The sequence below is a fragment of the Curcuma longa genome, unplaced genomic scaffold (genome assembly GCF_044706935.1).
Source record: "Curcuma longa cultivar G26 ecotype Majalengka, Jawa Barat unplaced genomic scaffold, ITB_CL_G26_1.1 contig_18626, whole genome shotgun sequence".
Taxonomy (NCBI): Eukaryota; Viridiplantae; Streptophyta; class Magnoliopsida; order Zingiberales; family Zingiberaceae; genus Curcuma; species Curcuma longa.
This window is the reverse complement of record NW_027430861.1, coordinates 65,175-79,537: the sequence shown is the minus strand read 5'-3', so window position 1 is coordinate 79,537 and position 14,363 is coordinate 65,175. Positions and strand designations below refer to the sequence as shown.

The window sequence follows — 14,363 nt, the reverse complement described above, 5'->3', positions numbered from 1 at the left end:
CTGAAGTTTTGTTCACTGAAAAAAGTATTTTGAGACATTATTATTAGAAGATGGACAGAAAATGATTAAAATATATGGGTTTAACTGAAATTATCTCATTGTTATGAGAATAGAAGTGAGTAAATATTCAATTAATCAAAATAAATAATCGATTAAATTTAAAATTTTAATTTAATTATTTTAAAATTTTAATTTTTAAAAAAATTAATTAATTCAGTTAATTTAATTCGATTTTAATTTTAAAATTTTTTATTTAAAAATCGAATTAATTAAAATAAAAAATAATTTTTAAATTTTTAAAATTTTAATTAATTGATAAATTTTTTATAATATTTAAAAAATAAATTATTTTAATTATTTTAATTTTTAATTAAATTAATCGAGTTTTTATAGATTTATTTAATTTTTATTTAAAAATTTGATTTCTTAAAAAAAAATGGTTTGTTTAACCGAACCTTCAACCCTGTGTTAGAAGATCGGCGAGGTTAGGGATCTCTCGTGAACCGAACTCCAGGCAGAAGAGAAGAGGAAGCAGCGGAATCACATGGGGGAAGATCGCAAGGGGGGAGAGGAGCAAGAGGAGAGGAAGAAGCGCGTGGAGTCGCTGGGATGGCTCACGGAGTCATCGGTGATGCCGAAGAAGCGCAAGTCCATCGAGGGCGTCGGAGCCGCCTCCATCGTCGAGCTCAAGGCCCAGCTCTACCGCTCCCAGGAGGAGGCCCGAAAAACAAAGGAGGCCGCCCCTGCCGAGTTCCTCCGCGCCAAGAAGAAGCCCCTTCCCTCTGATGTCTTCTCGCACAAGAACGCCGGTGTCGAGAACCGCGCCAACAAGTATTTCCTGCTCTTCTATTTCTTTCATTGTTTATCTCGTCGGCTGTTTAATTTATTGGGGGGAAAAGTAATTTTAGGTTTACCGTGAATCCTAGCAACTTGAATTTGATTAATCGAGTAAATTAGTGTAGAGAATCTTATCATATTTTGGTGGATATTTGATTTTGTGACTGTGAATTGTAAGTTCGATCTCAGAGAAATTGATGGTTTCTTCTGAAGAAACTAACTTGATTGTTCATTGTCTGCTCATCATGATAATTCAGAGATAAGCTGGAAATGAAGGCTATGAAGGATGGATCAGCTGTTTATGCAGCCTTAGAGAAGAAGGCTGAGATATATGAAAAACTAGCTAGAGGAGAACTCCCAGATGAGGAAGACAAAGAGCGATATTGTGTAGATTTTTTCCACAAGAATCTCGAGCAAGACAATTCACAGCCACCTGAAGAACATAGTACTCCTTCTGATCTATCACAACAAAAGGAAGAAGCTCATACTGATGAAACCCTGTTATTTGCTAGACCATTTGGTCTTGGACGCGCCAGCAGCACTGTGGACGGTGATGAGCATAAACGGTTTGTGAGGTACGTTCACACTTCATTACCCAACCTTGAATACTATCATTAAATCTTAGTAGCACCTGCTTGTTTACCATTTATGAGTTTTAAAGCTGACAGGAAGCCTATTTTGAAGTTGAAAAAGAAAACTAGCTTGCAAATGATTGGATGCTATTATTACTATGCTTTATTTTTTCCTTGAGAATACTGTGTTAAACACCATCTCATCGCCTCGTTTCTTGGCACTCTGGCTTAAGAATTTAGGTTGGACAAGCAACAGATGCCCTGTGGCTGTATTTTAGTAGAGCATTGATATGTGATATATTTGAATTGGATACACTCTTGATGTTTCTACTGGATTCCTGATTTCATTGCTTGAATGTCTTTAGGGAAGTTCATGAGGAAGCTAGCCAGGCAAGGCAAAAGGCAACAATGTTGAAGTTGCGCCGGCAGGAGCAGGAAGCTGCTCGACGCGAAAAACTGAAGCAGGCATATCTCAGGAAACGGTTGGAACAGTTGACCTCTGCAAAACAAATGGCTTCAAGCGAGAATTGCACACAGACCATGAACAATGAGGCTTCACAGAAATAGGTGAATGCAAGTCCATTGGGCTGGATTATATTCATTATGAGGGTATGTAACCAACATTCAGCACGTACTTGGTTGATTTGGGAAAATATAGTTTAACACGATCTTTTAGAATGATATGTAATTTCTCAATTTCTAACATGCTGAGACTAAACATTTCGAATATTGTTTAACAAGACCTCTCAGAATGATGTGTAGTTTCTCAATTTTTAACATGTTGAGATTAAACATTTCAAATATTGTTTAACAAGATCTCTCAGAATGATGTGTAGTTTCTCAATTTTTTTAACATGCTGAGATTAAACTTTTTCATCAACAAAATTGGATGAAGCTGGGTGGTACTTTAATATCATGTTTCCCATATGTTTTTGGAATCTATTAATGATGTTGAAAGAAAAAAAGGTAATGATGGTTTTATCACTTCCTATTGTTTACCAATTGGACGGTCATGTTTTTCAAGGACCTCCTCGAACATGCTTTTCAGGATGGAAGAATGAAAGCATTAAGTTTACATTCAATTCTGAGAGACATACTGGTTCTTTATCAGGGTGGCAAAGCCAAAGAGGGCGCAAGAAGTTTGATGATCTAAAGCTGTACTCTTTCCTTGAAGAGCTCAAATTTAACAAAACTCATAGGTATGAATTGTGCCTGACAGTATTCGACGTGCGGTGGAATTTAGGCAAGTACTATTTTTTTTCCTTTTCTAAATTTCACCTTTTGTTTGATTGTATTGTTGGAGGTTATTATGTGGTGTATTGTTTTAGTTCATGCTTTTTTTTTTATTTTGCCAGAGCCACATGGGAGTCTATTTATCCAGCAGAAGTTAGAGACTTGCAGTATCTACAAGAAGAAGACAATGGTTTTCATTGAAGTACTTCCACATGCTTCTTCATTAATGACTGATTTATTTGGGAATTATGTTATTCAGAAGATACAACTACCAAACTTGTCTCTGACTGATTCCTCTGATTCCCATTTCATAAATTCTTCATGTATAAGTATTCTGAAGACACCACCTGTTTGACAATCCATTCTCATTCGCTGCTTGAATCTTGCAATTTTTTGAACATGGAATCGCTGAACAGAGGAAAGAACTAGCAAATAAACTTGTTGGCAATGTCTTACCTTTGAGTCTTCAGATGTATGGCTGTCGCAATATCCAAAAGGTTCACTTTCTTTTAGCTGTCCTTATTGCTTTTGCTTCATGTTATGCACTTCACTTGTTTCAGAACTGTAATTGTTGGGCGTTATGTGGTGTTCATGAAATTTTACATCAGTTGCTTTAATATCTGCCAATTTTCAGATGGTTTCAGACAAGGAACTTAACGAATCTAAATGTAGAAGTAGATGAGTGAAACTCTCCGTATTATGCCTCTTTGCATTGCAGGTTTTTATCGAATAAAATGTGTCAAGAATCCCTGCTCAAGTCGGCATGGGTCATGCTAAGTCTGGATGTCTTGATAGGTAAAACAAACTAAGGTAATAGAGGATGATTGATCTGATGACATTGATCCATCTAAGCTAGCTTACCCATGGTAGAATATGTGTTCACTTATTTGTGGAAGAACCGAAAAATCTTGGACTTGGCCCTTTTCTATTGTTCATTCTACATGATTGTCAAATATTTCTAGCCTAATTCTGGAATTTATGATTAAGTTCATCATTTTCATGTTTTTTTTCTCAAATTTGTGGCAGAGGTACTTTTTATTCCTATCCTATCGTTTGTTTTGTTATCTTCTCCTACACCTACATAGTTAGCAACTCATATTTTGCTCGTCTCCCAGCATTCTCTATAGTCTTATTGGAGCTTACCATTGCTCTCAAACAAACACTCATAGATTCAATGCAATAGAGCTTGTTGATAGAATAGACAATAACTACATTATTATTTTTTGTTTACTCGTTCTTTCTTCTTCATGAGTTTGAGTTTCAGAAATAGTCATTTGCATTGCAAAGTAAGACTGCGTATAATAGATTCTTCTTTAGAATCTCAGATTGACGGGAACCGGATTGTCTTTTTTTATTCTTCTCAACCAAACATCCATGCCTTCCCTCCATTCATTTGAAACTTCTTGAGTCTTCCCAGTAGCATCACCATCATCAAGATGATCTTTCCTTTGCCGCTCCATCTCCCTACAAACCCATACGAAGCATCCTTGCAGCTGCCATTAGGGTTCACTTTCTTCAGCCGGTCGCAACTGTATCCGACCGAGAACCCGACGTTTCCATGGGCACTGTAAGATAGGCCATCGAAAACACGACTTGATAACGATAACGAAAGTAAAGCATTTCGTGTAAGTATTTGTATCATACTAAGTAACAAGAAGCTTTCCTGATGACTTCGAAGACGACGTTGAAGATGTTGAAGTTCAATGGGTCGGTCGAAAATGATTCCCTCTCCGCGATGCAAACGAGAATGACGAAGATGATCGGGAAACATATCAGGGAGAGGTGTAGGCTCCGCATAAGCATCTTTGTTTCGTTGGATTTGGATTTGGATTTGGTAGAGTTCCATGAGTCTCTTTCGTCTCTTTCTTTTAGAGGAACAAAATAAGTACACGGAGGAACGTACCTACAAATATATATGTACTAAACTTAGTATGTAATTTTTTAAATAAAAAATTAATAGTTAATTATCTTTTTTTGGGATAAAAATAAATAAAGAAAGGTTTTTTTTTTCGAATATCAAAGGCTTTGATGTTTCATTTTGATTTTTAAATCAAAAAACACTTCATCTTATTATTTAATTATATATAATTATTTAATTATATCTCAATATTATAATAATTTTATTTAATTTTTAAATGGATCGAATACCTTAATAATAATTATAAACTCATAGATATTATCATGTGTCTAGTTGGACAAAAATAACAATTAAAAAAATTAAAATAAAACGTCCTATAATTTGGAAATGAAAGGTGCCTTTTTAATTTTTATATTGTTTTTCCCATAAAAAAATCGTAATTTAAACATTGAAAAACCAAATCAAATTTAAATATCAAATTTGAGATAAAAAAATTTCAAATATTCTTAAATAAATAAATAATTAATTTCAATATTTACATGGCAGAAATGAATTCACTCACATCATGACGGCGAAGAGCACCAAGATCGCCGGCGACAGCTTCGACATGTCGACCACCGTCTCCCCGGTGTGCCTCGAGTTCACCGCCTCAAACAGCGCCGCCACCAGTTTCCGGTACCATTCCATCCCGCCCAACACCTCCGGCGACGACCTCCACTCCTGCGCGCACATCATCGCCACCTGCACCGCCACGAACCCCACCGCCGACGCCGCCAGGTAGACGCAGTGCCTGCTAGGCAACAAGTGCTTGTACTCGCTCGCCACCGCCTCCGGCGCTCGCAGAACCCCCGCCAGTTCCTCCCTCCTCGCCGCCCTCTTCGTGACCCAAGCCGCGAGCCTCAGGCCGCAAGGGAAGAGGGTGTTGCCGGCCAGGATCTGCGGGATCACCATGAGAAGCAGAGCAGAGTCGTTCTTGAAGACCGCCATGTTCTCATTCGTGGGGACGAAGCCGCAGTTGCTGAAGGAGGACACGATCAGGAAGACGGCGAAAAGCGGCACCCCGATCGCCTTCCGCCTCAACACCTCCCTCGCGTCGCGCGCGACGGCGAAGTACACCGAGACGAGGAAGATTCCGGCGAGGTGGAAGAAGAGGAGGTAGCCCAACACGACGTAGCCGAGCCACCTGAGCGCTTCGCGCTTGTTCTCGAGCTCATCACCGCCGCTCACGGCGGAACCAACGCTCGAATCCTCCCGTTTTATTCTCAGCTTCGCGCTCGTGAAGTGGAGCCCGAGCAGGGAGGTGAAGACCTCGCCGCCGGCGAGCATGAGGGCGACGAGGACCCAGAGCTGAGCGCGCGAGAGGGCCTCCATCTCGACGGCGTCCATGCTGGACACCGTCGAGGCGGATACCGACATGAAGAACAGGTCTAGATCTTCAATGTGACGGCCCCTTCCGGCGACCGCCGGCGTCCTCAGCACGAGGTAGCCGACGAGCGAAATGAGGAGAAAGTATAAGAATTGAAGAAAGAAGGGGTCGCAGCAGAAGAGGAGGAAGTGGCTGAAGCGTCTCGCGCGAGAACGCCATGAATGAGGAGGAGGAGGAGGAGGAGGAGAAGAAGGAGACTTGTACAGATTTGTTCTATCTCCATGATCAAGAAATTTGATCGAAAGTTAAAAGTTTTTGAAGATTTTGTTGAGAGGGAGGGAATATTTATAGTAAACACAAAAGGGTAAGCATGTATTTGTCTAATGGGCAGTCTAGTGGGGTGAAAATCTGCATATTCATCCGGATTTGTACGGTGGGTGGTGTGTGGGGCCGTATTATCTACCTCCGGAATTACTAAATGAGCTAATGAAAATTTTCGAGAAATTTTAAATCGCTGTGAATTGATAGAAGAACATAAAAATATTAAAATATTAAAAAGAAGATTGAGATTCTGATTATTGAGAAAAAAATAAAAAGATGTTGGTTCCCTTAAAGGATGCAGACGGATATGAATCGTTGAGATTAGTATTTAATATTATCTTCGTAAACGATATTGTTTCTACAGTACTTACGGATAACAGTAACTCGTTTCCAAGATATTTTTACAACGACGAACGTCTCGAAATAATAACACTTCAAATTCCAAGACCAACGAATATTTTCGTAGGTTTTTTGAACTCTGAATGCATAAGATGAGATGAATGCATAAGATGGGATCTATTTATACTGACTGAAGAGGTTGAATACCCTTTAGGTGGGTGGATGTGACCCTTTAAAATCTGGAATCGGAGGGTTGTAATCCTTCACATATCCCTCTTAATATCATCCATCAGATTTGAAGGGTTGTGACCATTAGATCTCCCTTTTGGTCATCAGCCGTTAGGGTCCAAGCCATGATTTAATGCTTCAGATCAAGTCTCATCCCAAGTGGTTAGATCGTGATTCTTCATGATCCAACGCTCCAGATCGCATCATATGTGATACATCACACCTCTTTGATCAACGACTCTCATCCGTTGACACTTTGTGAAGTGCAAAGTGCGCCGATAAAGCGTCCATTGCGCGCGTGCGTGCGTGGCGGGTGGCGGGCTGGCAAGGACGAGCACATGCTCAGTCGTGAAAAGAGAGCACATGAGCTTTTGTGTTAACTCTCACATCATCATTAATAACGAATGAAAGCCCATCGAAATTTTTCGATATAGGACTATTCCCCATTTTTAGAGAAATTTTAAATCGTTATCAATTTAATTTCTCAGATCTTTAAAACAAAAGAAATAAAAATATTTAAAAGAAAATTGAGATTCTTTTTTTTTCTTCATTATTGAAAAAAAAGATATATTTAAAATAGTATGAATATATATTTAATGATCAACAAATACTTAATTTAGAATTAAATAAATTATGAAAGATTTATTAGAAATGATAAAATAAGATAAAATAAATTTAAAAAAATTTATATAGTCGATTCTATTTATTAGGATAAAAGGATGATTATTATTATTATTATTTAAAAAATAAAATTAGATAAATTAAGGGATGGAATAAAAGTTCTCCTAATAATTGGGGGTAAATGATAAGAATATGCATCGCTTAGGAGGTGGAGTGAATCAGTTCTTATTAGGAGAATATGTGACATAAATTAAGGAGATATTTGATTAGATTTGCTCGCTAAAAGGAATACATATTTATGTTGACATTTTACATAGTCAAAATTTTCCTAATCGAGTAATCATGATATATATATATATATAGCATCATAATGAACCCCAACTGTAAAATATATATATTTTATTTTATTTTTAAAAAAATTAAACATTAAATCATACATCCTAAACCCGTCTAAATCCTAAAAAAATTATTATTATTAATTTTTTTACACAAAATTATTATTATTATTTTTTACACTTGATGCTCACTGATGTCCACCTATTAAAATCCTATATATATATATATATATTTATTGAGTTATTTCAAATAATAATAATTTTACTGTTGTAGAAATTATAATAAGGTTAGATTACTGTAAGAAGCTTGAGTATTTACTAAACTCTCAAGACATTACATAAGTAACTTTAGTAGTTATATCTTTAGCACCTCTATTTAAATTGGAGTACTAATAATTTGTAAATATTATGCTATATATTAAAAAACAAAAACAAAATAGGGCCATGATTTTATGTAGTGATCCAACACCAAATGCCATTTTCTTTTCCAAGTGAGGTTGCCACTTTTGGAACTTATTCTTGAAATGGAGTTGGACACTCACCAATTATATTACTTCAAAGTAGTCGATCATTGTTCATCTCACCATTTGTGTTCTACTTTCAAGGAAGTGCTCCATCATTATCATTTCATTTGGAATAACTTCAAGAATTTAATTGAGAGTTGGCATGGCTGTGCTTAGGGTTTGGAAGAAAAAATGGGTGGAAAGTTAGGGTTCGACAGCTTTTTGTAGTGGAAGAAGTTGGGGATACGTTTTGTTTGGAGAGGAGGTCGACACATGTTGTCGATTCCCTCTGTGTGAGCCTTTTGTGGATGCCAAATGCTGTCAAATGAAAATGTTTTTGACTACAATCCAGTGCCTTCTTACAGGGTTTTTAAACCGATAGCTATCAAGAGTTGCTCGGGATTCAATTGAATTGTTTAAGGGTGATGAATAGAGCTGGGATCAATCCATGATAGAATAGATCAATCCATTAAAAATTCATCATATGATGAGCAAAACGGATCGATCCATTAATTTAGAGTTGAAAAATCTCCTACCCAATCCAAAGTGGATTGTGAATTAGACAGGTTAACCCATGAGTCTGTCAAAAAATAAAAAAAATATTAAAAAATTTAAATTTAAATTGATAAATTGTTAAACTTGAATTGTAATATAAACAGATCAAGTCCACAATTCATTAAATTTTTTATTTTAATTTTAAATTTTAAAATAAATAAATAAACTTTCTCAATTCGCGGATCAATCCAAATCCGTCGCAGGTCAACTCACGCGGATCACGAATCTAGATCAGTCAATGATCTGAATCCATTTTAAAATAAATTGATAAAATTTCAATTCAATCCACCTAAATTATTTGACGGAGTGGATCAATCCAACAGATCCAATTCAAATTAATGACTATAGTGATGAAGATTGGAATGAGGTTAATGAATGCCTCAAATGGATAGAGGTCTAAGCTATAGTTGAATCATCTTTAGTGTGCTATTCTTCCTAATTTTCTTTACCGAGTCTTCGACAAGACTGGATAGAGGTTGCGAATGACTTGAGGATGTTACGAACAATAATTTTCATACAAAAACTTCAAAGTGCAAAGAGCCGCAAGTTACCATGTCACTTGATAACGAAAGTGATTTACTTGTCTTACCAAAAACAAACTCTTCCACTAAGTTTGATGCATCAGAATAACTTTTTTTTTTTAAAAAACACACAAAATTTTAAATAAAATCCAACAGATTCTGAAAGTTGAAACAACTTTCAGCATTGTATCATTACTGGTGTGGAAAAACAGAGCAATGTTCTAAAAGAATTTCAGTGATTTCAAGTGGATTTGCTATATTTCAGTAAATAACCCACAGCCACGAAAGTAGATAAGATGCATCACAAAACACGTTGAGAGATTAAATATAAGTTTAGGCTACTTTATTCTTTTAAAATTTTTTATTTCGATAATAAGTAGATGATCTTTTTCATAATTCGCCTATGGATAAATTAAGAGTACAATTTATACACACTGATAAATTAATCTCGTTCCTAGTGGAATTCAAATCCTGATCATTTTAGTTGTTCCTGAGTAATTTAGCAAGTTTAGGCTACTTTAATTATTGGGGTATGAAAGCTAGAAGATGCCATATGGAATATAAGTTTAGGCTACTTTAATTATATTTAGATGGTATAAAGAAAAAAGAGCTATAGAATTGATTAAAAAATCATAAAAATATCCTCAATAAAACTAGTTAAACTAAAACAATGATAAAACTAAACTCAACTTCTAAATTCTTCCTCTCCTCTTCTTGATGCCCATCCTTTATCATGACATCTAAAATCTTTTACTTAAAAAAGATCAAAAAATATACTTCTATCAAAAATGTTTTTTAATGGAAGTCTATTTTTCTCTATAAGGAAATGGGTTGACTTGCTCTATAGAAATAAATTATTTATGAGAATCTTTTAACTCTTTAATAAGAGTGATATGACCTCACTAAAATCATATTGTAGTGAAGGACAGTATGACTTCCACTGAAAGTATAGTGTAAATAAATTGTACTTGTCACTAAAAGACATGAGATGCTCAACCTATCACATAGTTGGGTTGGATGGTTTGAAGCTTCTTCCCATGCTCTTGAGCTCACATGATCCCGACATCAATTGGTTGAGCTAGCCGTAACATAGCCTAGCTTGACACAAGATCAGATGTGTCGAACAAGACCCACCAAAGACTAAGTCATATTGTGCCAAGCTTAGCCTATCCCGCAGTCGGGTTGGGTGGCCACCACTTGACCTGTGGGTCATGCTTAGCACAACCACGTTTGGATTGTGCAGAGAATGGCATGAACCCATGCCAAGAACGACCCACATTCCAAGTTGGGTCCATTATAACTATTATCTTCCTACCATTATAACTAAGAATATTTATGAAGTATTTAAAGAAAGGAAAAGTATAAAGAGTTGGTCCATTAATATGTAAATCTATAAGACGTGTGGTGGACCTTTATGGACCTCCAGAAACTCAAGGAAGATCCATCTAAATCCCACCAATTGTTCTCTGTCCATATTTACAGTGCGCAACTTAAACAACCCACCAAGAATTAGGACATAACTTGCAATCTCATTCCACAATAAAATTATAAGATAAATCACAGATAAGGGAACAGATATAGCAAAGAGAGTCATCATGTCGTAGAAAATCCAGAAAAAAACAATCAAGTGGCAATAAATTTGAGGCAAATGTTAATTTTGCATCAAGATCAAGTTACGAGATGAACCAACAACAAAGCAGGCATCTAAAGATGAAATTTTTTTTTTATCAGAGAGAAATGCTTACCTATCAAAATAGCCACAGGGTTCATCACCCATCAGCAGCGTGATTGTTCACGACGAATGATTGATGTTGATTCTGCATCAAATGGCAAGAAATTCGAGAGAGATATTGATTTTCCATCAAAATAAAGTTTCCAGATGAACCAACCACAAAGCAGGCATCCAAAGATAAGAATTTATCAGAGAGGAGCTTACCTACAAAAATAGTTGCAAGATTCATCACCCATCAACAGTGTGGCACTGCAGCAAAATGGCAAGAAATCTGAGAGAAATATTAATTTTGCATCCAAACAAAGCTACCAGATGAACCAATGGCAAAGCAGATGTCCAAAAGATGATATTTTTATCAGAGAGAGATGCTTACATATCGAAATAGTCGCAGAGTCAGTGTGATTGCTTATGAATGCTGATTAGAAGCGTGGTGCTCTCTGAAGTTGTTCTCATATGTATATGTGAGGATAATCCAAGCAGTGTTCTTGCAAATCCATATATAACTAAAGTTGTGTATTGAATTTAGAGGAAACCTTGAAATTATTTGACCAAAAATAAAACAGTCATGCTATATGATCTAACTGTCTTTGAACATGACAGATCCTCGATAGCTACAAGCTCATACACTAAAATTCAAAAGTGATTAGTCATGTTTAACTTGTAAATAATTAAGTGCACTGTAGACCTGATCAGTACAAAGTGTGAGGTGATGCAACCAAAACTTCAAGAAAGTGGCATCACATTGCATATCATGGACTCATACAGGTCGAATGCCTTCATAACCGACCACCCTGATCAGCTCTGTGAACTGGTTCAGAGGACCAACAATGCTCCTCAGAGCTTTGATTAACTGATCTGCTTGCAACCTCGTCGCATCGCTAGGGTTTTCCAAATCCACCGAAGCAGGATTCACACAAAGATTATCTTTCAGCTCGTGTTTCAGAATGACATGTATCCGTTGAGCATTCTCCTGCAGCTTACTCATCATAATTCTCGCCTTTTCTAAGTTTTCTTTATCTTGATTCTCATCTTCTATATTCTCTTTGGAACCTGAAAGTTGAGATTCTGTATTCTCAGTAGGATACATCAACAGAATGAAGATTTTCAACCAACAAGTTCAAGCAAAAGTAGTGGCGAAGAAGGTGTGAGATTTCATGATGAGGGTTAACCATAGAACATAAATTCCATGAAGATTTAGTGGCATAGAGACTTAACCATAGAAAACATGATTTACTGTTCTAAACCACAAAGTTCATCAGAATGATTGGTTACAAGATTGGTTGGACTTTGCTTGGGTGTGGAGGCAAACTTTCACAAATTAAAGGAGAGGCTCACGGACAATGGCGTTTGGTTAGCTTGTTTGCCAATGATAAGTAGTCAACCCAAATATTTGAATGATGGCTGGTACGTGCTGTATGTGTTCATGGTTCCTAATTCAATAACTTTGCTTAGCAAAAGTAAATGCTTTAATGACTGAAAGTGGAATTGTGAACAGACCTGGCGCATCAGTAACATCCAGCATTTCTGTCTCTGCGGCCACAGGTAGCTCTTGCAAACCATTGGCAGCCATGATGATGCCCTCCACCTCCATATCGACCGACACAGCCTGACCCTCCTGCGGCCTAATAACTGCATCCATGGCGCTGAACACTTCCTGGTCGAGCATATACAGGAGCCCTAGCAAATGCTTCTTCTTCTCACCATCCAAGCTCCAGTAGGATCCCTCTCCATGCTTGAACTCCCACTCCCTGATCTTCGAGTGGGCAGAGAGCAGCGACTTCCACCGCCTCTTGCACTGGTTGGAGGATCGCACGACGTTCGAGGCGGCACAGTTGTCCGCGACCATCTTCCACTTCTGGTACGAGGAGAGCGCCTTGAGCCAGTCCTCGTCCATGGAAGCGATCTCGTTGAGAAGGACGAGCGTCTCGTAGGTGGACCAGTCAGGGGCGGCCTGCAAGCGAGTGCATCGAGAAGTGCTGGTCGGCGCCGGAAGGCTGCTGCTGCCGGTGGCAGCGGCTCCGGCGATGCGCACCTTTTCTTTCCTAGGAGTGGCCGGCAGAGCCTGTATAATGTTTAGTTGCTCCCCTGGCAGAACCCGGACGATCCTTGGTTGCTCGGCCGGAAGAGCCTGGACGATGCTCGGTTGCTCCATTCGCTAGGGTTTGAGTAAATCTTTGAGATGAGAAGGGGATGGAGATCAATCTTTCTCCAGGTTAGGGATTGCCGAAGATGAACCCTAAGGAATCCACCGATTTCTCGGACTTGGTTGCCGATGACAAGGAACCGAGCGATCCAAATCCCAGGCGAGATAGAAGACAAAGGAAATAGAGGTGGGGGAGGGTTTACCAACGAGGACGGAGGGATCGGTTCCCCTGTAGAAGTTCGCCGGCCGGCCAATACCGCAGGTCGCTCGTCGCCCACTGTGATCGAGGAAGACAAACGTAGAACAGATCCGGCAGAAGAAATTAGTGAAATTTATTTATTTTTTATTTTTTTATATCGATTTTTTGGCAGATTTTCTGAGGCTCTATCTTTCAGAATTTCCCAAATAACACCCTGCACTATCGAAATTCCCAAATATCGCAAAGACGGTGGCCCTTGGTTACTGCAGGACTGATTTGTTGAGTGGATAAGGATTAAATTTCGATAAAGCTGAGATAATGCCCTTCCTGTATGTCCTGTTTCCTGGGGTCATTGGGGGTGATGAATTTCATCTTCTACTAAAGTGAAGACGGTGACCTTGCGCAGTGTGTGTTCGTGGTTGAGACGAGAAAAAATAAAGAAGGGAGAAGAGAAAATGATTTTCCGTCCTATTAAAATAGATAAAAAAAATATATTAAACCTCTTGGTTCAATTAGATGTCATTCGTCCCGTTTGAATTGGATCGTGTAGAACATAAGAAATGCCCTTTCATTTGGGTTAATCTAATTCATTTATTTTGAAACTAACGGTTTAGATCAAGTTTCATTTGAAAGAGTACTTTGTCTCTTTATTTGGATGCATCTAAGTCTTCCATTTTGAATTCAATAACTGAGATTGAATCATCATGAAGAGGCACTTATATCCTCTCATTTGGATGAATATGATTTGTCCATCTTAATTCGATGATCCAAATTAAACCATGTCATTAATCTATATCAAGTGATTTCTTATTCACACATTAATTGATTCAAAATTAATTTTTCAACAATCTCCCACGTTAATGAAAATTAATGCATGCATGTATTGTGGCAAAAAAGATGATACCCTTACCTAGGGGTCCTTCCAGTATTATCCCAAGCGATCTGAAAGAGAGACAAATCACGAAGGACCACCTTGGCTTAGTGGTCCACTACATGAGAA

General features: G+C 37.7%; 2 protein-coding genes, 1 non-coding gene and 1 pseudogene across 5 annotated transcripts; 1 reads left to right on the top strand and 3 right to left on the bottom strand.

The window, feature by feature from the left end:
• Positions 1-492: 492 nt before the first annotated feature.
• LOC141816915 (uncharacterized protein At4g18257-like) lies at positions 493-3,154 on the top strand. Of its 2 annotated transcripts, none has more exons than XM_074704638.1 (5): positions 493-831; positions 1,095-1,412; positions 1,775-1,976; positions 2,521-2,652; positions 2,765-3,154. In XM_074704638.1, the coding sequence occupies exons 1-3, from the start codon at positions 545-547 to the stop codon at positions 1,974-1,976; spliced, it is 807 nt and encodes a 268-aa protein (XP_074560739.1). In that variant the 5' UTR covers positions 493-544; the 3' UTR covers positions 2,521-2,652; positions 2,765-3,154. The 2 variants fall into 2 exon arrangements, with proteins under 2 accessions (XP_074560739.1, XP_074560738.1); XM_074704637.1 differs by having other exon boundaries at positions 1,775-2,018.
• An 848-nt stretch (positions 3,155-4,002) lies between these two features.
• LOC141816903 (cation transporter HKT1;3-like) lies at positions 4,003-7,045 on the bottom strand (annotated as a pseudogene).
• A 3,639-nt stretch (positions 7,046-10,684) lies between these two features.
• On the bottom strand, positions 10,685-10,787 carry LOC141816926 (small nucleolar RNA snoR103). Its single transcript, XR_012600759.1, has one exon. It is a non-coding gene; the product is annotated as a small nucleolar RNA snoR103 (small nucleolar RNA).
• Positions 10,788-11,537: 750 nt separating this feature from the next.
• On the bottom strand, positions 11,538-13,467 carry LOC141816913 (uncharacterized). 2 transcript variants are annotated; one of them, XM_074704634.1, is made up of 3 exons: positions 13,368-13,467; positions 12,519-13,257; positions 11,538-12,071 (listed from the first exon to the last, which is right to left on the bottom strand). In XM_074704634.1, the coding sequence occupies exons 2-3, from the start codon at positions 13,171-13,173 to the stop codon at positions 11,779-11,781; spliced, it is 948 nt and encodes a 315-aa protein (XP_074560735.1). In that variant the 5' UTR covers positions 13,174-13,257; positions 13,368-13,467; the 3' UTR covers positions 11,538-11,778. The 2 variants fall into 2 exon arrangements, with proteins under 2 accessions (XP_074560735.1, XP_074560734.1); XM_074704633.1 differs by having other exon boundaries at positions 12,519-13,467.
• Positions 13,468-14,363: the final 896 nt, after the last annotated feature.